Below are 24,001 nucleotides of genomic sequence, written 5' to 3'. Positions count from 1 at the left end.
GTAGATAGAGTGAAACTGTTCCCATTGGCGGAAGGGACATGAACCAAAGGGCATAGATTTAAGGTGATTGGCAAAAGAAGCAAAGGTGACATGAGTAAAAACTTCTTCACACAGCGAGTGGTTGGAATCTTTGATTTTTGTGCATTTCAAGTGATGAAATTTCATTATTTTACAGACTGTATCTTAAGAGTGGGGTTAAAAGTTCAGTGTTTTTGACGCCAGGAATCTGGTGCAGCCGTTGTTAAATTTATCAAAGCAGGCAATTGTCGCCATTTATCACAAGAACGCCCTAACTGGTTATGCGATCAAGATGAAAGTAACGCAACGAGGGACAATTGATACAACACGAAAGGCATCGGGCTATGACAAAAATCCCCACCGTTTTGCTTTTCCAACATAAAGCGTGCGCCATTTATTCTCTGAACATAGAAACAGTCTGGTCTCGCTCACTACAGGAATCTCCATGTCTCAGCGAATTCGCCTTTCGGGACCTTGTCTCAAGATGAATTGTGATTTCCGTGAAGCCAATGTTCCATTCCTTTATAAGTTTCATGTGCCTGCTCTCCGATCACAAGGTTTTTTTTAGTCCACAGGGTAAATGGTGGAATATCAGCCCTGCTCAGCCGGCTATGATCACGGTACATTTTCTTGCAGACAAAACACACATTGAAACCCTGGAACTTTGAGGCAATGAATCCTGAGGAAAAATAAAATAAGGGCTCGAATCAATCTAACCAATAGCACCACTGAGACAAGTGAAGAGGTCACCTGCGAAACCAGTAATTCACTGAGCTAAACCTTGAGGCTGCAGTGACCAATATAACAGCTGTCCACTGTCAGTTTACTTTTACAAAATGAGTGGTTGAAACTTGCAGGAGTGAAAATCCAACAAGCCGGTCTTCACTCTTAAACCAGCAACTGTGAAGTTAAGAGAAACGTGCCAGAGAAATACTCGATTTCAGCGCGGTGTCACTGGGCCAGAGTAAAGCTCAGTTAATATGATCGCCGAGTGGCGAGAGGGTGGATTTGGAATTCCTGAGCGACCGCACTGCGCATTTTCCAGATCTGCTTGGAGCACCAATCCCTTCAATTCATCACTTGGAGGGACAATTCGATTCTCGGTTTCTTTTCCCTGAACTTGACGAGATCTTAAAAATTGAAAGCGACCAATATCAGAGCTAACCTCGTCACCGACATGATCACAGATACAGAGCGGCCACACTCTGCTTCAATGAGATGAAAACCCAGAGCGGTTTCAAGGTTGAATGCAATTGGAAGCAAAGCTCGTTCAATGAAAGTGCAGGTCATTGAGGTGCCTTTAAAGTCCTGATTGTTTGAACTGAACTTCTTCCGAAAGCGCTTGAGATTCAGGTGGAGTGATTTGTGGATTTATTTTTCTTCTTTGCAAAGTTTGAACCGCACGTCAAGATCAAAAGTCTAGGGTTAAATTAGGGCTTCTCCAGGGTATGACCCTCGAATCGAGAATCATCCCCCGACCTCAACGAGCCCAGAAACAAGAACGTGTCACTGACACATTCTATGAGAGGGCTGACTGTTTCATGAAAAGGCATTTTTGAAGAGACTTCCTGATCAGTTCTGTGTTGGCTCCTGAACAAAACACAAACACCGCACTGTGCGTTTTTCCGTTCTCGCTCTGACACTGAAGAACTAATTTAGCAAATTTCACAGTGAAGAGTTGTTTATTGTGGTGCTGAAACGAAAAAAACGTAAAAGGTGCAAAGAGGGAAAACGAGAAAAACTCGTGAGTGAAATTAAGGACAACTTTCAAGGTTTTTACACGTACATTAAGAGAAAGAAGGGTGACTAAGAGTAATGTGGGCCCCTTAAAGACAAATGGAGGTGATATTGTAATTGAAAAATCAGGAAATAGCAGCCTTTTTTGACACTCACAGAAAAGCATGAGGATAATGTACCAGAGACACGAGGAAAACTGAAAATAAATCAAGGGGATTCAGTGTAAGTAAAATAATGGTATTGGAGAAAATAATTAGACTAAAGATAGACAAATCTCCAGGACCTGATGGTGACCATCCCAGGGGAATAGGTGAGGAAATTGTACATGCTTTAGTCATGATCGTTCAAAACTCTCTTGATTCAGGAATTGTTCCATGGATTGAAAAATTTCAAATATCATTCCATTATATAGGAAGGGTAGGAGAGATAAAACAGGAAATTATAGACCGATTCGTCTGACGTCTGTTGTGGGGAAGTTACCAGAATCTGTTATTAGGGAAAGAATGACTGAGCATTTGGATAAACATGAATTGATCAGAGAGAGTCAGCATGGATTTGTAAAGTGTAAGTCAAGTCCAACGAAACTTTTTGAAGATGTAACTAACGTGGTAAATAATGGAGTGTCTATGGGGGTTATGTGTATATTGACTTCCAGAGGCATTTGTTAAGGTTTAACATCAGAGACTGTTAACAGAAATGAGAACATGTGGAATTCAAAGCAACCCATTGACATGGGGAGGGAGTTGGTTTGGAGGTAGGAGACAGAGAGTAGGGTTAATGGGTATGTACTCAAATTGACAGGATTTGATTAGTGGTGTCCCCCAGGGATCTGTATAAATGAGGCAGATAAAGGAATAGAGAGCGGTATATCCAGGTTTGTCGACGACACCAAGTTTGGGTGCACAGTGAGTAGTGTAGATGGGAGCATAAAGTTACAAAGGGAAATTGATAGATTCAGTGAGTTGGTAAAACTGTGTCAGATGGAGCTTACATAGAATTACATCGAATGTACATCACAGAAACAGGCAATTCGGCCCAACTAGACTACACCGGTGTTTATGCTGCAGACGAGCCTCCTCCAACCCCTCTTCATCTAACCCGATGAGCAAACCCGAATATTCCTTTCTCCTCCATGTGTTTATCCAGCTTCCCTGTAAATGCATCCATGATATTCGCCTTAACTACTCCTTGTGGTGGCGAGCTGCACATTCTAACGACTCTCTGGATAAATATGTTTCTCTTGAATGCCAGATTGGATTTATTGATGACTATTATATTCATGGCCCTAAGTTCTCACATCCCCACTCCCAACAGTACAAACACCTTATCTACATCTGACCGATCAAACCCTTGCATAATCTTAAAGTCCTGTATCAGGTCACCCTCAGCCTTCTCTTTTCTCGACAAAAGAGCCCCAGACTGTTCAAAGTTTCAATCTGGGGAAATGTGAGGCCATCCACTTTGGCCCTAAGCAAGATAAATCAGAGTATTTTCGAAATGGTGAGAAGCCAGGAACTGTGGGTGAGCAGAGATACTTCGGGAAATCACGAAGAGTTGGCAGACAGGTGCAAAAAATAATTAAAATGGCTGATGGAATGTCGGCCTTTATCTCAAGGGAACTGGAATTCAAAAGGGTGGAAGTTATGTTAGAATTCTATAAACTCTGCTAAGGCCACATTTAGAGTACGGCATTCAGTCCTGGGCACCAGACCTCAGGAAGGATATATTGGCCTTGCAGGAGGTGCAGCGCAGAAAGACCAGAATGATACCGGGGCTAAAATGGTAACATTATGAGGGTGAGTTGCGTGGACAAGGTTTGTATTTCCTCGTGTATAGAGGATTAAGTGGTGATGTAATTCAGGTGTTGAAGGTGATTCAATGATGCAATGGTGGGTGTGTGAGTTGGTGCTGAATCGGTCCCCTTCAGTGAAGAGAGGGTCAGCGGGCGCCTGACAGACACGGCTCGGAACGGGACTCGCTTCTCTCCGGCGGCAGCGGCTGGTTTAGAGAGATCTCTCTGTCTGCTGCTGTTACTCCGCCTCCCGCACTCTGGGAGAACCGCGGAGGTCGGTCCTCATTTTTCTCTTATGGATCCGGCTCCATCCGTTTACTGTTGATGGGAGTGCGTCTGATACCAAGTCAGTCAGAAGCGGGTGCAAATCACAACATAGGCACAGGCCCAAGGACTGGGGACTGGTTTGATATTGGGTCCTTTTTAAGGGATAGGCTGTAGAATGTTTGTATAATAATAAAGATCAGAATTAACTTTGATACAATGAAGTTTTCTTCAGTTATTTCCCATTTCCACCCTCACCAGTTTTATACAGTAACAGGTAACAATGTTTGAGGGATGTGATGTCCAGTGTTGGTGGAATCAGTGTAATTTAACTTGATACATTGAAGAATCTCTTGTCTATCCCAGGCTCTTACCTTAGGTTTAGACCCTCACCGAGTTTAAAATTGGCCACTCACTGATATAAATAAACCAGTAACAATCCCGAAACCTCAGCGGGGATATTTGTTCCGATACTGAATGACGGTCCCAATTTCCACTGAAATTCTCAATCAGCAAATCCCAGAGGCTGTTTCGGGTTTGACAAACTGTGAAACAGATTGTTTTAAAAGCCGGAAAGAGGGAAAAACTGGTGGTTGATATGAAGTGTTATACATTATCTCTTTCTGTTTCAGATTTACAATTTCTCTTTGTGTGTTACTGACAGGAGAGGCTATAACGGAGCCCAGTGACTGGGTAACGAGCTGCACTGAGTCATTGGCCTGTGTTACAGACCGGCTCGTTGGACCTGCTCATTTCGTGAACTCGCTGGTGTCTCAGCACGTGTGATGACTGAGTGAATCCCTTCCCACACACGGAGCAGGTGAACAGTCTCTCAACCAATGGGCATGCGTTGATGTGTCAGCAGTTCATTTCTGCTTTTAAAGCTCTTCTCACAGTCACTGCATTAAAAGGTCACTCAATAGTGTCAACAAATTAATGTTTCAGAAGGTGGGATGATCGAGTGAATCTCTTCCCACACACGGAGCAGGTGAACAGTCTCTCCCCAGTGTGAGTGCGTTGATGTCTCAGCAGTTCGTTTCTGATTTTAAATCTCTTCCCACAGTCAGAACATTTAAAGGTCTCTCAGTGTGAACTCGCTGGTGTTGCAGCAGGTTGGATGCCCAAGTGAATCCCTTCCCACACACTGAGCAGGTGAACGGCCTCTCCCCAGTGTGGGTGCGTTGGTGTGTCAGCAGATTAAATTTGCTTTTATACCTCTTCTCACAGTCAGAACATTTAAAAGGTCTCTCATCGGAGTGAACTCGCTGGTGTCTCTGCAGGTTGGATGGCCGAGTGAATCTCATCCCACACAAGGTGCAGGTGAACGGCCTCTCCCCAGTGTGAACTCGCTGGTGTTTCAGCAGGGTGGATGACCCAGCGAATCCCTTCCCATACACAGAGCAGGAGAACGGCCTCTCCCCAGTGTGGGTGCGTTGGTGTGTCAGCAGATTAAATTTGCTTTTAAACCTCTTCTCACAGACAGAACATTTAAAAGGTCTCTCATCGGAGTGAACTCGCTGGTGTCTCTGCAGGATGAATGACCGAGTGAATCTCATCCCACACAAGGTGCAGGTGAACGGCCTCTCCCCAGTGTGAACTCGCTGGTGTTTCAGCAGGTTGGATGACTGAGTGAATCTCTTCCCACACACGGTGCAGATGAACGGCCTCTCCCCAGTGTGGGTGCGTTGGTGTCTCAGCAGTTCAATTTTGCTTTCAAACCTCTTCTCACAGTCAGAACATTTGAAAGGTCTCTCATCAGAGTGAACCCGCTGGTGTCTCAGCAGGATGGATGACCGAGTGAATCTCTTCCCACACAAGGAGCAGGTGAACGGCCTCTCCCCAGTGTGAACTCGCTGGTGTGTCAGCAGGATGGACGACTGAGTGAATCTCTTCCCACACACGGTGCAGATGAACGGTCTCTCCCCAGTGTGAGTGCGTTGGTGTCTCAGCAGTTCAATTTTGCTTTTAAACCTCTTCTCACAGTCAGAACATTTAAAAGGCCTCTCCCCAGTGTGCACTCGCTGGTGTGTCAGAAGCTCAGATGACCAAGTGAATCCCTTCCCACACACAGAGCAGATGAACGGTCTCTCCCCAGTGTGAGTGCGTTGGTGTTTCAGCAGATTACTTTTGCTTTGAAACCTCTTCTCACAGTCAGAACATTTAAAAGGTCTCTCATCAGAGTGAAGTCGCTGGTGTGTCAGCAGGGTGGATGACCGAGTGTATCCCTTCCCGCACACGGAGCAGGTGAACGGCCTCTCCCCAGTGTGAACTCGCTGGTGTGTCAGGAGGAGGGATGACTGAGTGAATCCCTTCCCACACACGGAGCAGGTGAACGGCCTCTCGCCAGTGTGAACTCGCTGGTGTTTCAGGAGGAGGGATGACTGAGTGAATCCCTTCCCACACACGGAGCAGGTGAATGGCCTCACCCCAGTGTGGGTACATTGGTGTGTCAGCAGGTTCCTTTTGCATTGAAACCTTTTCTCACAGTCAGAACATTTAAAAGGTCTCTCCCCAGTGTGAACTCGCTGGTGTGTCTGGAGGCTGGATGAAATAGTGAATCCCTTCCCACACACGGAGCAGGTGAACGGCCTCTCCCCAGTATGGGTACGTTGGTGTATCAGCAGATTAATTTTGCTTTTAAACCTCATCTCACAGTCAGAACATTTAAAAGGTCTCTCATCAGAGTGAACTCGCTGGTGTGTCAGCAGGGTGGATGACTGAGTGAATCCCTTCCCACACACGAAGCAGGTGAACGGCCTCTCCCCAGTGTGACTGTGTTGATGAATTTCCAGCCTGGACGGGTAATTGAATCCCTTCCCACAGTCCCCACATTTCCACGGTTTCTCCATGGTCCGGGTGTCCTTGTGTCTCTCCAGGTTGGACGATCAGTTGAAGCCTCGTCCACACACAGAACACGTGGACGGTTTCTCCCCGCTGTGAATGGTGCGATGTTTTTTCTGGCTGTGTAACTGGTTAAAGCTCTTTCCACAGTCAGTGCACGAGAACACTCTCACTCGGGTGTGTGTGTCTCGGTGCTTTTCCACTCACACTGATGTCTAAAATCATCTCCCACAGACAGAACAGACAAACATTTCTCCTTCCACATTCAAAGGTCGATGATATTCAGGTCCTGATGAATCGAGTGACTCTGTCAGATCTTGACGTGATCTTTGGTTTGAGTTTCCCTCTGCAAATCCTCCCCTGTAAAAGTAGTTTACAAAAGTTATCACTGTAACTACAGGATAGAAATTCAGATCAGATAACTTTACTTTCTATGGAACATTATTTCCTCTCTCATTCCTCAAAGCTGTAAATCCCCGTCCCACACACTCTCCCTCCTCCCTGTGCTGAAATCCAAATCCATCGCATCATCTTTCAGTGGCCCTAAACCATAAGTGAAAGGGTGTGAGAGAGAGTGTGAGAGAGTGTGAGTGTGTGAAAGAGTGTGAGAGAGTGTGAGTACAGCAGTGGGCTGGGTGTGGAGAATGAAGTGGGGCAGGTGGAGCATGTTTCAGTGGCGCAGCAGTGATCATAATCTCATTTGGTTTGGAACAGTTATGGAAAAGGACAAGGGACAGTCAAATGTGAAAATTCTTAACTGGAGGAGGGCTAATTCCAGTGAGTTAAAAAGGGATCTTGTCCAGGTGGATTGGAATCAAAAATTGGCAGGCAGAACAGTAATTGAACAGTGGGAGGCCTTCAAGGAGGAGTTGGTTTGGGTACAGAGTAGACAGATTCCCACGAGGAGGAAAGGAACAGCATCCAAAGCTAGAGCTCCCTGGATGACTAAAGGTATAGAGATCACCATTTCTCCTTCATTTACAGACGCCCCCTGACCGATCACCATTTCTCCTTCATTTACAGACGCTCCCTGACCGATCACCATTTCTCCTTCATTTTCAGACGCTCCCTGACCGATCACCATTTCTCCTTCATTTACAGACGCTCCCTGACCGATCTCCATTCCTCCTTCATTTACAGACGCTCCCTGACCGATCACCATTTCTCCTTCATTTACAGACGCTCCCTGATCGATCACCATTTCTCCTTCATTTACAGACGCTCCCTGATCGATCACCATTTCTCCTTCATTTACAGACGCTCCCTGACCGATCACCATTTCTCCTTCATTTACAGACGCTCCCTGACCGATCCCCATTTCCCCTTCATTTCCCGGCGGGTAGTGAGGGGGGGATAATGTTCACTGTTTTATATTCGGGTCTGGGGCCGCACTCGGGGTTTGTAAAGCCTGAGCCTGGGCCTGAGCCTGGGCCTGAGCCCGGACCCGGGCCCCGGGGTTTATTGAGCCTCTTGCTCCGATCCTCTGACCTGCACCGAACGCGCTCCTCCCGCAGCCTCGACTGGCCGCGCATGCTCAGGACACACTGACCGATAATGAGTCACTACTGCGCCTGCGTGCTGGGCTCCACAGATTCAGATAGGGCACAATCTGAACCGCGCTGCATGCTGGGTGATGCAGCCGCCATTGATGATCTTAATATCAGGCCGGAAAACAAAGACATTGGAAGCATACAATTCAAGTGTTTAATTTATAATATAAATAATTCAATCGTTCAATTCATTTCATAAATAATTGAATAGTTCAATTCATTAAATAATCAATTGTTTAATTTATTACATAAACAATTAGTGTTTATTTATTATATAAAGGATTCAAGTGTTTAATTTATCGTAGAAATAATTCAATAGTTTAATTCATTATATAAATTTTCCTTCATTTAATTTATTATATAAAGAATTCAATATTTAGTTGAATTATTTATATAATAAATTAAACACTTGAATGATTTGTCTGATAAATTAAACACGAGACTTCATTATATAATAAAGTAAACAATTTATTATGTGTAATGAATTAAACCTTTGAATTATTTATATAATCAATTAAACAATTCATTATGAATATAATGAATTAAACAATTGATTATTTATATAATAAATAACATTTTGAAATTCTTCATGCAATAAATTAAATAATGGATTATTAATATGATTAAATAAACACTTGAATCTTTCTATGATAAGTTAAATCTTTGAATTAATTATATAATTTAAACACTTGACCTCTTTATATAATAATTTTAACACTTGGATTATTTATATAATAAACTAAACAATTGTTTTTTTTATATAATAAATGAAACACTTGAATTATTTATATAATGAATTAAACATGAATTATTTATATAATAAATTAAACAATTTAATTATTTAGAGAATCAAATAATCAGTTCAATCATTTATATAATAAATTAAACAATTGTTTTTTTATAATAAATTAGACATGCATTATTATATAATAAATTAAACACTTGTTTATTTGTATAATAATTTCATCAATTGAATTATTTAGATGCTTAATTTATTATGAAAATAATTCAATAGTTTATTTTAACAACTGAAGTCGTTATGTAAGAAATTAAACAATTGATTATTTATATAATGAATTAAACTATTGAATTATTTATTTAATAAATAAAACCTTTTAATTATTTATATAATAAATTGAACTATTGAATTATTTAGATAATAAATTAAACAGTTGAATTATTTAAATAATAAATTGAACAAATGAACTATTTATGTAATAAATTATACACTTGAATGCTTCATTAATAAATTAAACACTTGTTTATTTGTATAATAAATTCACAAATTGAATTATTTATACAATAAATTAAACAACGGAGCTATTTATATATTAAATTATACACTTGAATTATTATATAATTAAACTACTGAATTATTTATCAAATATATTAATCAATTTAATCATTCATATAATAAATTAAACACTTGAATTATTTATAATATATTAAACAATTGAATGATTTATATAATAAATTTAGCTATTGAATTTTTTAGACAATAAATTAAACTCTTGGTTATTTATATAATAAATTAATCAATCGAATAATTTAAACTATTGAATTCTCTTTATAATAAATGAGACATTTGAAGTATTCATATAATAAATTAAACACTTGAAAACAATTTAATTATTGATATAATAAAATAAGCAATTCATTATTTATTTAATGAATGAAACTATTGAGTCATTTATATTACATTTTAAACTTTTCAATTATTTATATAATAAATGAAGCCAGCTTGGACAAAATGGAGGCAAGCGCAGAGTCCGTCTTGGACAAAATGGCGGCCGGCATGGCCACCATCTTGGAAAAAATGGCAGCAAGCACGGCCGCCATCTTGGAAAACATGGCGGCAGGCGCGGCCGCCATCTTGGGCAAAATGGCGGAAGGCGCAGCCACCAACTTGGACAAAATGGCGGCAAGCGCGGCCACAATCTTGGAAAAAATGGCCGCCGCCGCCATCTTGTCACATGGCGGCAAGAGGCCGACAGAGTGTCCCCAGTGATCCCGCAGTGACCCCAGAATGTCCCAGTGATCCCAGAGTGATGCCGGGGTCCCAGAGTGCACCCAGTCAGCCCAGAGTGAGGCCAGGGTGCAGCCGGGGATCCCAGAGCGATGCCAGAGCGGCGGCCTTTGCGTTTGGGCCACCACAACAACCACCACCACAACTGTACTGTACGTGTACAGCACAGAGTGGGTAAAAGGGAACGATTCACTCCTGTCTGGTACTGTACGGCCCGTGTGTGTCTCAGTGTCAGCTCCTGTACGTGTACAGCACAGAGTGGGTAAAAGGGAACGATTCACACCTGTCTGGTACGGTACGGCCCGTGTGTGTCTCAGTGTCAGCTCCAGCACATGTACAGCACAGAGTGGGTAAAAGGAAACGATTCACTCCTGTCTGATACTGTACGGCCCGTGTGTGTCTCAGTGTCAGCTCCTGTACGTGTACAGCACAGAGTGGGTAAAAGGGAACGATTCACTCCTGTCTGGTACTGTACGGCCCGTGTGTGTCTCAGTGTCAGCTCCTGTACATGTACAGTACACAGTGGGTAAAAGGGAACGATTCACTCCTGTCTGGTACTGTACGGCCCGTGTGTGTCTCAGTGTCAGCTCCTGTACGTGTACAGCACAGAGTGGGGAAAAGGGAAGGATTCACTCCTGTCTGATACTGTACGGCCCGTGTGTGTCTCAGTGTGAGCTCCTGTACATGTACAGTACACAGTGGGTAAAAGGGAACGATTCACTGAGAGATTGCAATGTTGAGTGTAACGGTTATTTGAGGGGTTCAGTCCCTAAACGGGCTGTGTTTTGACAGACACTTTTTACAGTAAGGAGTTGTGTTTAGTTTAGGGAGGTGGGTACAATCCGTGTCTGGGACTCACTGGCCCTGTGAAATGTTGAATTTTGCTCACAATATGGTGTGTTTGGATTAATGGGGGACAAGGTTTAACTGCACTGGGCTGGATTGTTTTATAAATCTCTCATTGACTGGGTCTTTCAGACCAGGATGGGAGCTGCTTCTCTCTCTCTCTCTGTGTAAACACCCTGAGGCAGTGAAACACTCTCTGACAAACTGTTCACAGGAACCAACCCATCAGACATGGGGAATAGACAAATACCTGGGACTGGAAATGAGCCTCCCACCAACAGAGCAGAGAGAAGAAGGAAATCATCACACCTTCAAGATCTGGATCGGTTTTGTCTTTGGAGCAGGTTCTGGTTAATTTTACTGCTTTAAAGTTATGTTATGGGACCAGTGAGACTGAGACACACACACACACACACACACACACACACAGACTGTACAGTCAGGAGACACGTGTCCCTTGCACAGACATTGGGTTTGAATTGAGCTGAGCTGTGCCACAAATGAATATGGGATTAAAATCTCAAATTCCAATCAGTTTGCTCCCGAGCTTCCCCATGTGTCTGTGTGGTTCCATTACAATACAATTTCACATGGGGGCCCAAAATGGCTTCGGAATTAACACTTTTTTTTTCTGAGTTGTCAGTGACCTTTTCAAAAATTAAACTTCAAACTAAGAAAACATTTGGAGGCTGTTTTCACATTTCGGCCCTCTGGGTGCTGCAGGACGCTCCCTGAAAGAGCTTTTAATTTCAATTAAGACCCCAGATATGTCACATTGTCAGCCTCTGAATAATAGTTTGATCCACTTTGTGTTATTTCTGAAAAGTTGCACTTGCAATGAACGAAGGGAGGAATTTGGGCTCGAACAGATGGTAATATTCTGTTGGACGGTCGGTACTGAGGGAGCGCTGCACTGTCAGACGGTCAGTGTGTGTCTCAGTGTCAGCTCCTGTACAATGTCCCAGTGATCGTCCAGTGTCCCCAGAATGTCCCAGTGACCCCCCCCACAGTGTCCCCAGAATGTCCCAGTGATCCCCCAGTGTCCCCAGAATGTCCCAGTGATCCCCCAGTGATCCCAGAGTAACCCAAACATTACTCACGTGGCCCCCATCGGGTCCAGGCTGCGGTGAAGGTCTCAGTCAGTCAGTCCCCAGCGGAGAGAACGATTCTTGGCCCAGGATTCCTCCTCCTCCTCCACCTCACAAAATGTCTCTTTCTGGATCATCTCCTTGCAGCATTTCATCGAAAAGTTTCCTGAGGGGAGAGAGAGAGAGAGAGAGAGAGAATTGATTAAAATACAAAAGCAAGGGATTAAAAAGGCACAGCAAGAGCCCAGAACTCCCCCACACCCATTCCCACTCCCAGTTACACCAACAATCCCTCAGCCCCAACACTGAGACACAAATCCCGAGAATCGAAAGAGAGAGAAAAGTTGGGAGAGAGACAGAGAGGGAGAAATACACTCAGGACAGGCTGGAGGACCCCGGCAGACTGAGAGATTGTCCCCGCCCCTGGGGAGGGTTTGGGACGAGACACACGGCCATCCCCTACCCCCGGGGAGCTCCCTGCTTCAGCCTTTGAGATATTAGACTGAATCTCAATGGGTCTCCCTCAGGGACCTGTCCGTTCTCATGTTAATCCAGGGACAGCCCAGGGCAGGACTGGTTTGACCAGGAGACCTGTCTGCTGGAATGAGCCACATTTCAAGGACCTATTTTACTGATTTGAAACCCTCACAGCCTGTCTCCCCCTCTTCCCTCACCCCAAACCGAGTCCCCCCCACCCTCAGCCTGTCTCCCCCTCTTCCCTCACCCCAAACCGAGTCCCCCCCACCCTCAGCCTGTCTCCCCCTCTTCCCTCACCCCAAACCGAGTCCCCCCCACCCTCAGCCTGTCTCCCCCTCTTCCCTCACCCCAAACCGAGTCCCCCCCACCCTCAGCCTGTCTCCCCCTCTTCCCTCACCTCAAACCGAGTCCCCCCCACCCTCAGCCTGTCTCCCCCTCTTCCCTCACCCCAAACCGAGTCCCCCCCACCCTCAGCCTGTCTCCCCCTCTTCCCTCACCCCAAACCGAGTCCCCCCACCCTCAGCCTGTCTCCCCCTCTTCCCTCACCCCAAACCGAGTCCCCCCCACCCTCAGCCTGTCTCCCCCCTCCCCTCGTGACCCAAACACCCCAGGGACCTCCGTCACATCCCACCCTGCCCGGCGTCCACATTTAAAGAACTAAAGTTGGGCGGAATCTGCTCCGAATACACAAGGGCTGCAGAGCTGGAATGGCTGCTGTTTCTCAGACAGTGTTTGACCATTTCATTCTCTCTGTGTGTTTACTGTAAAGAGCTGTGGAGGGAGCAGGGACTCCATCTCATTCTCACCTCCCCGGGTCTGGATGGCAAACAGGTTCCGAGCTCAGGGCACAGCACCATTTCAAACACTCAAATCATCCAAAGGTTGAGAAACGAGATTTAACTGACAGGTTTCCAGCCTCTAATTGAAGTTTTAATATAGAAAACATTTTAATGAATAAAAATGCTGCAGAAAGGTGAATAGAGTGAGGGACAGAGAGAGAGAGAAAATGATCGGTTTAAATGAGATAGAAAGACAGAGAGAGGGGGAGAGAGAGAGAGAGAGAGAGAGAGAAAGAGGGACAGAGAGAGAGAAAATGATCGGTTCGGTCAGACTCTCTCTGTTTAAATGAGATAGAAAAACAGAGAGAGAGGGACGGAGAGAGAGAGGGACGGAGAGAGAGAGGGACGGAGAGAGAGAGGGACGGAGAGAGAGAGGGACGGAGAGAGAGAGGGACGGAGAGAGAGAGGGACGGAGAGAGAGAGGGACGGAGAGAGAGAGGGACGGAGAGAGAGAGGGACGGAGAGAGAGAGGGACGGAGAGAGAGAGGGACGGAGAGAGAGAGGGACGGAGAGAGAGAGGGACGGAGAGAGAGAGGGACGGAGAGAGAGAGGGACGGAGAGAGAGAGGGACGGAGAGAGAGAGGGACGGAGAGAGAGAGGGACGGAGAGAGAGAGGGACGGAGAGAGAGAGGGACGGAGAGAGAGAGGGACGGAGAGAGAGAGGGACGGAGAGAGAGAGGGACGGAGAGAGAGAGGGACGGAGAGAGAGAGGGACGGAGAGAGAGAGGGACGGAGAGAGAGAGGGACGGAGAGAGAGAGGGACGGAGAGAGAGAGGGACGGAGAGAGAGAGGGACGGAGAGAGAGAGGGACGGAGAGAGAGAGGGACGGAGAGAGAGAGGGACGGAGAGAGAGAGGGACGGAGAGAGAGAGGGACGGAGAGAGAGAGGGACGGAGAGAGAGAGGGACGGAGAGAGAGAGGGACGGAGAGAGAGAGGGACGGAGAGAGAGAGGGACGGAGAGAGAGAGGGACGGAGAGAGAGAGGGACGGAGAGAGAGAGGGACGGAGAGAGAGAGGGACGGAGAGAGAGAGGGACGGAGAGAGAGAGGGACGGAGAGAGAGAGGGACGGAGAGAGAGAGGGACGGAGAGAGAGAGGGACGGAGAGAGAGAGGGACGGAGAGAGAGAGGGACGGAGAGAGAGAGGGACGGAGAGAGAGAGGGACGGAGAGAGAGAGGGACGGAGAGAGAGAGGGACGGAGAGAAGCCTCTCTGGGCTGTTCAATTGTTGTTACTTTAAACAGTGAGACTGAAATATTTCAGAGTACTTTTCAATCAAGAAAAATTCAGAGACAACAGAGAGAGAGAAAAGGACAGAGAGAGAGGGGGAGAGACAGAGAGAGAGGCAGAGAGAGATAGAGAGAAAATGACGGAGAGGGGAGAGAGGCAGAGAAAGATAGAGGAACAGAGAGTGAGAGAAAAAGAGAGGCAGCGAAAGAGGGGGGAAAGAGGCAGAGGGAGAGAGGGGGACAGAGTGACAGAGAAAAAGGGAGAGGGGACGGGGACAGGGGGAGAGGGGACGGGGACAGGCGGAGAGGGGACGGGGACAGGGGGAGAGGGGACGGGGACAGGCGGAGAGGGGACGGGGACAGGCGGAGAGGGGACGGGGACAGGCGGAGAGGGGACGGGGACAGGCGGAGAGGGGACGGGGACAGGCGGAGAGGGGACGGGGACAGGCGGAGAGGGGACGGGGACAGGCGGAGAGGGGACGGGGACAGGCGGAGAGGGGACGGGGACAGGCGGAGAGGGGACGGGGACAGGCGGAGAGGGGACGGGGACAGGCGGAGAGGGGACGGGGACAGGCGGAGAGGGGACGGGGACAGGCGGAGAGGGGACGGGGACAGGCGGAGAGGGGACGGGGACAGGCGGAGAGGGGACGGGGACAGGCGGAGAGGGGACGGGGACAGGCGGAGAGGGGACGGGGACAGGCGGAGAGGGGACGGGGACAGGCGGAGAGGGGACGGGGACAGGCGGAGAGGGGACGGGGACAGGCGGAGAGGGGACGGGGACAGGCGGAGAGGGGACGGGGACAGGCGGAGAGGGGACGGGGACAGGCGGAGAGGGGACGGGGACAGGCGGAGAGGGGACGGGGACAGGCGGAGAGGGGACGGGGACAGGCGGAGAGGGGACGGGGACAGGCGGAGAGGGGACGGGGACAGGCGGAGAGGGGACGGGGACAGGCGGAGAGGGGACGGGGACAGGCGGAGAGGGGACGGGGACAGGCGGAGAGGGGACGGGGACAGGCGGAGAGGGGACGGGGACAGGCGGAGAGGGGACGGGGACAGGCGGAGAGGGGACGGGGACAGGCGGAGAGGGGACGGGGACAGGCGGAGAGGGGACGGGGACAGGCGGAGAGGGGACGGGGACAGGCGGAGAGGGGACGGGGACAGGCGGAGAGGGGACGGGGACAGGCGGAGAGGGGACGGGGACAGGCGGAGAGGGGACGGGGACAGGCGGAGAGGGGACGGGGACAGGCGGAGAGGGGACGGGGACAGGCGGAGAGGGGACGGGGACAGGCGGAGAGGGGACGGGGACAGGCGGAGAGGGGACGGGGACAGGCGGAGAGGGGACGGGGACAGGCGGAGAGGGGACGGGGACAGGCGGAGAGGGGACGGGGACAGGCGGAGAGGGGACGGGGACAGGCGGAGAGGGGACGGGGACAGGCGGAGAGGGGACGGGGACAGGCGGAGAGGGGACGGGGACAGGCGGAGAGGGGACGGGGACAGGCGGAGAGGGGACGGGGACAGGCGGAGAGGGGACGGGGACAGGCGGAGAGGGGACGGGGACAGGCGGAGAGGGGACGGGGACAGGCGGAGAGGGGACGGGGACAGGCGGAGAGGGGACGGGGACAGGCGGAGAGGGGACGGGGACAGGCGGAGAGGGGACGGGGACAGGCGGAGAGGGGACGGGGACAGGCGGAGAGGGGACGGGGACAGGCGGAGAGGGGACGGGGACAGGCGGAGAGGGGACGGGGACAGGCGGAGAGGGGACGGGGACAGGCGGAGAGGGGACGGGGACAGGCGGAGAGGGGACGGGGACAGGCGGAGAGGGGACGGGGACAGGCGGAGAGGGGACGGGGACAGGCGGAGAGGGGACGGGGACAGGCGGAGAGGGGACGGGGACAGGCGGAGAGGGGACGGGGACAGGCGGAGAGGGGACGGGGACAGGCGGAGAGGGGACGGGGACAGGCGGAGAGGGGACGGGGACAGGCGGAGAGGGGACGGGGACAGGCGGAGAGGGGACGGGGACAGGCGGAGAGGGGACGGGGACAGGCGGAGAGGGGACGGGGACAGGCGGAGAGGGGACGGGGACAGGCGGAGAGGGGACGGGGACAGGCGGAGAGGGGACGGGGACAGGCGGAGAGGGGACGGGGACAGGCGGAGAGGGGACGGGGACAGGCGGAGAGGGGACGGGGACAGGCGGAGAGGGGACGGGGACAGGCGGAGAGGGGACGGGGACAGGCGGAGAGGGGACGGGGACAGGCGGAGAGGGGACGGGGACAGGCGGAGAGGGGACGGGGACAGGCGGAGAGGGGACGGGGACAGGCGGAGAGGGGACGGGGACAGGCGGAGAGGGGACGGGGACAGGCGGAGAGGGGACGGGGACAGGCGGAGAGGGGACGGGGACAGGCGGAGAGGGGACGGGGACAGGCGGAGAGGGGACGGGGACAGGCGGAGAGGGGACGGGGACAGGCGGAGAGGGACGGGGACAGGCGGAGAGGGGACGGGGACAGGCGGAGAGAGACGGGGACAGGCGGAGAGAGACGGGGACAGGCGGAGAGAGACGGGGACAGGCGGAGAGAGACGGGGACAGGCGGAGAGAGACGGGGACAGGCGGAGAGAGACGGGGACAGGCGGAGAGAGACGGGGACAGGCGGAGAGAGACGGGGACAGGCGGAGAGAGACGGGGACAGGCGGAGAGAGACGGGGACAGGCGGAGAGAGACGGGGACAGGCGGAGAGAGACGGGGACAGGCGGAGAGAGACGGGGACAGGCGGAGAGAGACGGGGACAGGCGGAGAGAGACGGGGACAGGCGGAGAGAGACGGGGACAGGCGGAGAGAGACGGGGACAGGCGGAGAGAGACGGGGACAGGCGGAGAGAGACGGGGACAGGCGGAGAGAGACGGGGACAGGCGGAGAGAGACGGGGACAGGCGGAGAGAGACGGGGACAGGCGGAGAGAGACGGGGACAGGCGGAGAGAGACGGGGACAGGCGGAGAGAGACGGGGACAGGCGGAGAGAGACGGGGACAGGCGGAGAGAGACGGGGACAGGCGGAGAGAGACGGGGACAGGCGGAGAGAGACGGGGACAGGCGGAGAGAGACGGGGACAGGCGGAGAGAGACGGGGACAGGCGGAGAGAGACGGGGACAGGCGGAGAGAGACGGGGACAGGCGGAGAGAGACGGGGACAGGCGGAGAGAGACGGGGACAGGCGGAGAGAGACGGGGACAGGCGGAGAGAGACGGGGACAGGCGGAGAGAGACGGGGACAGGCGGAGAGAGACGGGGACAGGCGGAGAGAGACGGGGACAGGCGGAGAGAGACGGGGACAGGCGGAGAGAGACGGGGACAGGCGGAGAGAGACGGGGACAGGCGGAGAGAGACGGGGACAGGCGGAGAGAGACGGGGACAGGCGGAGAGAGACGGGGACAGGCGGAGAGAGACGGGGACAGGCGGAGAGAGACGGGGACAGGCGGAGAGAGACGGGGACAGGCGGAGAGAGACGGGGACAGGCGGAGAGAGACGGGGACAGGCGGAGAGAGACGGGGACAGGCGGAGAGAGACGGGGACAGGCGGAGAGAGACGGGGACAGGCGGAGAGAGACGGGGACAGGCGGAGAGAGACGGGGACAGGCGGAGAGAGACGGGGACAGGCGGAGAGAGACGGGGACAGGCGGAGAGAGACGGGGACAGGCGGAGAGAGACGGGGACAGGCGGAGAGAGACGGGGACAGGCGGAGAGAGACGGGGACAGGCGGAGAGAGACGGGGACAGGCGGAGAGAGACGGGGACAGGCGGAGAGAGACGGGGACAGGCGGAGAGAGACGGGGACAGGCGGAGAGAGACGGGGACAGGCGGAGAGAGACGGGGACAGGCGGAGAGAGACGGGGACAGGCGGAGAGAGACGGGGACAGGCGGAGAGAGACGGGGACAGGCGGAGAGAGACGGGGACAGGCGGAGAGAGACGGGGACAGGCGGAGAGAGACGGGGACAGGCGGAGAGAGACGGGGACAGGCGGAGAGAGACGGGGACAGGCGGAGAGAGACGGGGACAGGCGGAGAGAGACGGGGACAGGCGGAGAGAGACGGGGACAGGCGGAGAGAGACGGGGACAGGCGGAGAGAGACGGGGACAGGCGGAGAGAGACGGGGACAGGCGGAGAGAGACGGGGACAGGCGGAGAGAGACGGGGACAGGCGGAGAGAGACGGGGACAGGCGGAGAGAGACGGGGACAGGCGGAGAGAGACGGGGACAGGCGGAGAGAGACGGGGACAGGCGGAGAGAGACGGGGACAGGCGGAGAGAGACGGGGACAGGCGGAGAGAGACGGGGACAGGCGGAGAGAGACGGGGACAGGCGGAGAGAGACGGGGACAGGCGGAGAGAGACGGGGACAGGCGGAGAGAGACGGGGACAGGCGGAGAGAGACGGGGACAGGCGGAGAGAGACGGGGACAGGCGGAGAGAGACGGGGACAGGCGGAGAGAGACGGGGACAGGCGGAGAGAGACGGGGACAGGCGGAGAGAGACGGGGACAGGCGGAGAGAGACGGGGACAGGCGGAGAGAGACGGGGACAGGCGGAGAGAGACGGGGACAGGCGGAGAGAGACGGGGACAGGCGGAGAGAGACGGGGACAGGCGGAGAGAGACGGGGACAGGCGGAGAGAGACGGGGACAGGCGGAGAGAGACGGGGACAGGCGGAGAGAGACGGGGACAGGCGGAGAGAGACGGGGACAGGCGGAGAGAGACGGGGACAGGCGGAGAGAGACGGGGACAGGCGGAGAGAGACGGGGACAGGCGGAGAGAGACGGGGACAGGCGGAGAGAGACGGGGACAGGCGGAGAGAGACGGGGACAGGCGGAGAGAGACGGGGACAGGCGGAGAGAGACGGGGACAGGCGGAGAGAGACGGGGACAGGCGGAGAGAGACGGGGACAGGCGGAGAGAGACGGGGACAGGCGGAGAGAGACGGGGACAGGCGGAGAGAGACGGGGACAGGCGGAGAGAGACGGGGACAGGCGGAGAGAGACGGGGACAGGCGGAGAGAGACGGGGACAGGCGGAGAGAGACGGGGACAGGCGGAGAGAGACGGGGACAGGCGGAGAGAGACGGGGACAGGCGGAGAGAGACGGGGACAGGCGGAGAGAGACGGGGACAGGCGGAGAGAGACGGGGACAGGCGGAGAGAGACGGGGACAGGCGGAGAGAGACGGGGACAGGCGGAGAGAGACGGGGACAGGCGGAGAGAGACGGGGACAGGCGGAGAGAGACGGGGACAGGCGGAGAGAGACGGGGACAGGCGGAGAGAGACGGGGACAGGCGGAGAGAGACGGGGACAGGCGGAGAGAGACGGGGACAGGCGGAGAGAGACGGGGACAGGCGGAGAGAGACGGGGACAGGCGGAGAGAGACGGGGACAGGCGGAGAGAGACGGGGACAGGCGGAGAGAGACGGGGACAGGCGGAGAGAGACGGGGACAGGCGGAGAGAGACGGGGACAGGCGGAGAGAGACGGGGACAGGCGGAGAGAGACGGGGACAGGCGGAGAGAGACGGGGACAGGCGGAGAGAGACGGGGACAGGCGGAGAGAGACGGGGACAGGCGGAGAGAGACGGGGACAGGCGGAGAGAGACGGGGACAGGCGGAGAGAGACGGGGACAGGCGGAGAGAGACGGGGACAGGCGGAGAGAGACGGGGACAGGCGGAGAGAGACGGGGACAGGCGGAGAGACGGGGACAGAGAGAGGGAGTCACAGGTGGAGAGACGGGGACAGAGAGAGGGAGTCACAAAGAGAGAGGGGAAGAGAGAGAGGCAGAGAGAGAGCGGGAGAGAGGCAGAGAGAGAGAAAAAGACAGAGAGAGAGAGAGAGAGTGACAGAGAGAGGGGGAGAGAGAGAGAGAGAGGGACTCCCTGCAAGAAAACGGGACGTGTGTCGGTGAGGGACCTGGTGGTTGTTTGGGTGATGTGCCTGTCATGGTTGAATAGGTGCCAGTATGTGTGACCTGTGGGTTGTGGGTGTGCGGCTTGCAACAGTGGTAATGTGTGAGGGTGAGAGGAAGCATCTGATTGAAAGAGTTTATTGCGAGGTGGGAGATGGGGGCCCTCCCTTGCTGGTGAGAAGCCATTAAACAGCCCAGAGAGGCCTGGCTGCTCGCGGGAATCGGGTAAATCACCAGGCAGGACCAATCCACTCTCTGCCTCTCTCCCCATCTCTCTCTGTCGCCTTCTCTCTCTCTGCCTCTCCCTCGCTCTCTCCCTCGCTCTCTCCCTCGCACTCTCCCTCGCACTCTCCCTCGCTCTCTCCCTCGCACTCTCCCTCGCACTCTCCCTCGCACTCTCCCTCGCACTCTCCCTCGCACTCTCCCTCGCACTCTCCCTCGCACTCTCCCTCGCACTCTCCCTCGCACTCTCCCTCGCACTCTCCCTCGCTCTCCCTCGCTCTCCTCGCTCTCTCTGTCTTTTTCTCTCTCTCTGTCCCCCTCTCTCCTTCTGCCTCTCGCCTCCTCTCTCTCTCCCCGCTCTGCCTTTTTCTCTCTCTCTCTCCTTCTCTCTCTCTGCCTCTCGCCCCCGCTCTCTCTGTCCTTTTCTCTCTCTCTGCCCCTCTCTCTCTGTTGTCTCTCTGAATTTCTCTTGATTGAAAAGTACTCAGGTACGGTACGGCCCGTGTGTATCTCAGTGTCAGCTCCTGTACATGTACAGTACACAGTGGGTAAAAGGGAACGATTCACTCCTGTCTGATACTGTACGGCCCGTGTGTGTCTCAGTGTCAGCTCCTGTACATGTGCAGCACACAGTGGGTAAAAGGGAACGATTCACTCCTGTCTGGTACTGTACGGCCCGTGTGTGCCTCAGTGTCAGCTCCTGCACATGTACAGTACACAGTGGGTAAAAGGGAACGATTCACTGAGAGATTGCCAATGTTGAGTGTAACGGTTATTTGAGGGGTTCAGTCCCTAAACGGGCTGTGTTTTGACAGACACTTTTTAAAGTAAGGAGTTGAGTTTAGTTTAGGGAGGTGGGTACAATCCGTGTCTGGGACTCACTGGCCCTGTGAAATATTGAATTTTGCTCACAATATGGTGTGTTTGGATTAATAGGGGACAAGGTTTAACTGCACTGGGCTGGATTGTTTTATAAATCTCTCATTGACTGGGTCTTTCAGACCAGGATGGGAGCTGCTTCTCTCTCTCTCTCTCTCTCTCTCTGTAAACACCCTGAGGCAGTGAAACACTCTCTGACAAACTGTTCACAGGAACCAACCCATCAGACATGGGGAATAGACAAATACCTGGGACTGGAAATGAGCCTCCACCAACAGAGCAGAGAGAAGAAGGAAATCATCACACCTTCAAGATCTGGATCGGTTTTGTCTTTGGAGCAGGTTCTGGTTAATTTTACTGCTTTAAAGTTATGTTATGGGACCAGTGAGACTGAGACACACACACACACACACAGACTGTACAGTCAGGAGACACGTGTCTCTTGCACAGACATTGGGTTTGAATTGAGCTGAGCTGTGCCACAAATGAATATGGGATTAAAATCTCAAATTCCAATCAGTTTGCTCCCGAGCTTCCCCATGTGTCTGTGTGGTTCCATTACAATACAATTTCACATGGGGGCCCAAAATGGCTTCGGAATTAACACGATTTCTTTCTGAGTTGTCAGTGACCTTTCAAAAATTAAACTTCAAACTAAGAAAACATTTGGAGGCTGTTTTCACATTTCGGCCCTCTGCGTGCTGCAGGACGCTCCCTGAAAGTGCTTTTAATTTCAATTAAGACCCCAGATATGTCACATTGTCAGCCTCTGAATAATAGTTTGATCCACTTTGTGTTATTTCTGAAAAGTTGCACTTGCAATGAATGAAGGGAGGAATTTGGGCTCGAACAGATGGTAAGATTCTGTTGGACGGTCGGTACTGAGGGAGCGCTGCACTGTCAGACGGTCAGTGTGTGTCTCAGTGTCAGCTCCTGTACAATGGCCCAGTGATCCTCCAGTGTCCCCAGAATGTCCCAGTGATCCCCCAATGTCCCCAGAGTAACCCAGACATTACTCACGTGGCCCCCATCGGGTCCAGGCCGCGGTGAAGGTCTCAGTCAGTCAGTCCCCAGCGGAGAGAACGATTCTTGGCCCAGGATTCCCCCTCATCCTCCTCCTTCTCACAAAATGTCTCTTTCCTGGATCATCTCCTTGCAGCATTTCATCGAAAAGTTTCCTGAGGGGAGAGAGAGAGAGAGAGAGAGGGAATTGATTAAAATACAAAAGCCTGTCTCCCCCTCTTCCCTCACCCCAAACCGAGTCCCCCCACCCTCAGCCTGTCTCCCCCGCTTCCCTCACCCCAAACCGAGTCCCCCCCACCCTCAGCCTGTCTCCCCCTCTTCCCTCACCCCAAACCGAGTCCCCCCACCCTCAGCCTGTCTCCCCCTCTTCCCTCACCCCAAACCGAGTCCCCCCCACCCTCAGCCTGTCTCCCCCTCTTCCCTCACCCCAAACCGAGTCCCCCCACCCTCACCCTGTCTCCCCCTCTTCCCTCACCCCAAACCGAGTCCCCCCACCCTCAGCCTGTCTCCCCCTCTTCCCTCACCCCAAACCGAGTCCCCCCACCCTCAGCCTGTCTCCCCCTCTTCCCTCACCCCAAACCGAGTCCCCCCCACCCTCAGCCTGTCTCCCCCTCTTCCCTCACCCCAAACCGAGTCCCCCCACCCTCAGCCTGTCTCCCCCTCTTCCCTCACCCCAAACCGAGTCCCCCCCACCCTCAGCCTGTCTCCCCCTCTTCCCTCACCCCAAACCGAGTCCCCCCACCCTCAGCCTGTCTCCCCCTCTTCCCTCACCCCAAACCGAGTCCCCCCCACCCTCAGCCTGTCTCCCCCTCTTCCTCACCCCAAACCGAGTCCCCCCACCCTCAGCCTGTCTCCCCCTCTTCCCTCACCCAAACCGAGTCCCCCCACCCTCAGCCTGTCTCCCCTCTTCCCTCACCCAAACCGAGTCCCTCCCACCCTCAGCCTGTCTCCCCCTCTTCCCTCACTCCAAACCGAGTCCCCCCCACCCTCAGCCTGTCTCCCCTCTTCCCTCACCCAAACCGAGTCCCTCCACCCTCAGCCTGTCTCCCCCTCTTCCCTCACCCCCAAACCGAGTCCCCCACCCTCAGCCTGTCTCCCCCTCTTCCCTCACCCCAAACCGAGTCCCCCCCACCCTCAGCCTGTCTCCCCCTCTTCCCTCACCCCAAACCGAGTCCCCCCCACCCTCAGCCTGTCTCCCCCCTCTTCCCTCACCCCAAACCGAGTCCCCCCCACCCTCAGCCTGTCTCCCCA

At 53.1% G+C, this 24,001-nt stretch overlaps 1 protein-coding gene across 2 annotated transcripts; it reads right to left on the bottom strand.

Annotated features, from left to right (window-relative positions):
* Positions 1-118: 118 nt before the first annotated feature.
* Positions 119-22,951, bottom strand: LOC137311260 (zinc finger protein 850-like). 2 transcript variants are annotated; one of them, XR_010960282.1, is made up of 4 exons: positions 22,748-22,951; positions 12,175-12,328; positions 4,186-7,012; positions 119-697 (listed from the first exon to the last, which is right to left on the bottom strand). XR_010960282.1 is itself a non-coding variant. In XM_067978576.1 (3 exons), the coding sequence occupies exon 3, from the start codon at positions 6,658-6,660 to the stop codon at positions 4,837-4,839; it is 1,824 nt and encodes a 607-aa protein (XP_067834677.1). In that variant the 5' UTR covers positions 6,661-7,012; positions 12,175-12,328; positions 22,748-22,951; the 3' UTR covers positions 119-4,836. The 2 variants fall into 2 exon arrangements, 1 of the variants encoding a protein (XP_067834677.1); XM_067978576.1 differs by having other exon boundaries at positions 119-7,012.
* Between the last annotated feature and the right edge of the window lie 1,050 nt (positions 22,952-24,001).

Source organism: Heptranchias perlo, unplaced genomic scaffold (assembly GCF_035084215.1).
Source record: "Heptranchias perlo isolate sHepPer1 unplaced genomic scaffold, sHepPer1.hap1 HAP1_SCAFFOLD_319, whole genome shotgun sequence".
Lineage (NCBI taxonomy): Eukaryota > Metazoa > Chordata > Chondrichthyes > Hexanchiformes > Hexanchidae > Heptranchias > Heptranchias perlo.
The sequence above is the reverse complement of the archived record's forward strand: the minus strand, read 5'-3'. Positions and strand labels throughout refer to the sequence as shown.

Excerpts from the sequence above, each read along its gene's own strand:
- LOC137311260 (XM_067978576.1), bottom strand. The coding sequence starts at position 6,660 with ATGGAGAAACCGTGGAAATGTGGGGACTGTGGGAAGGGATTCAATTAC.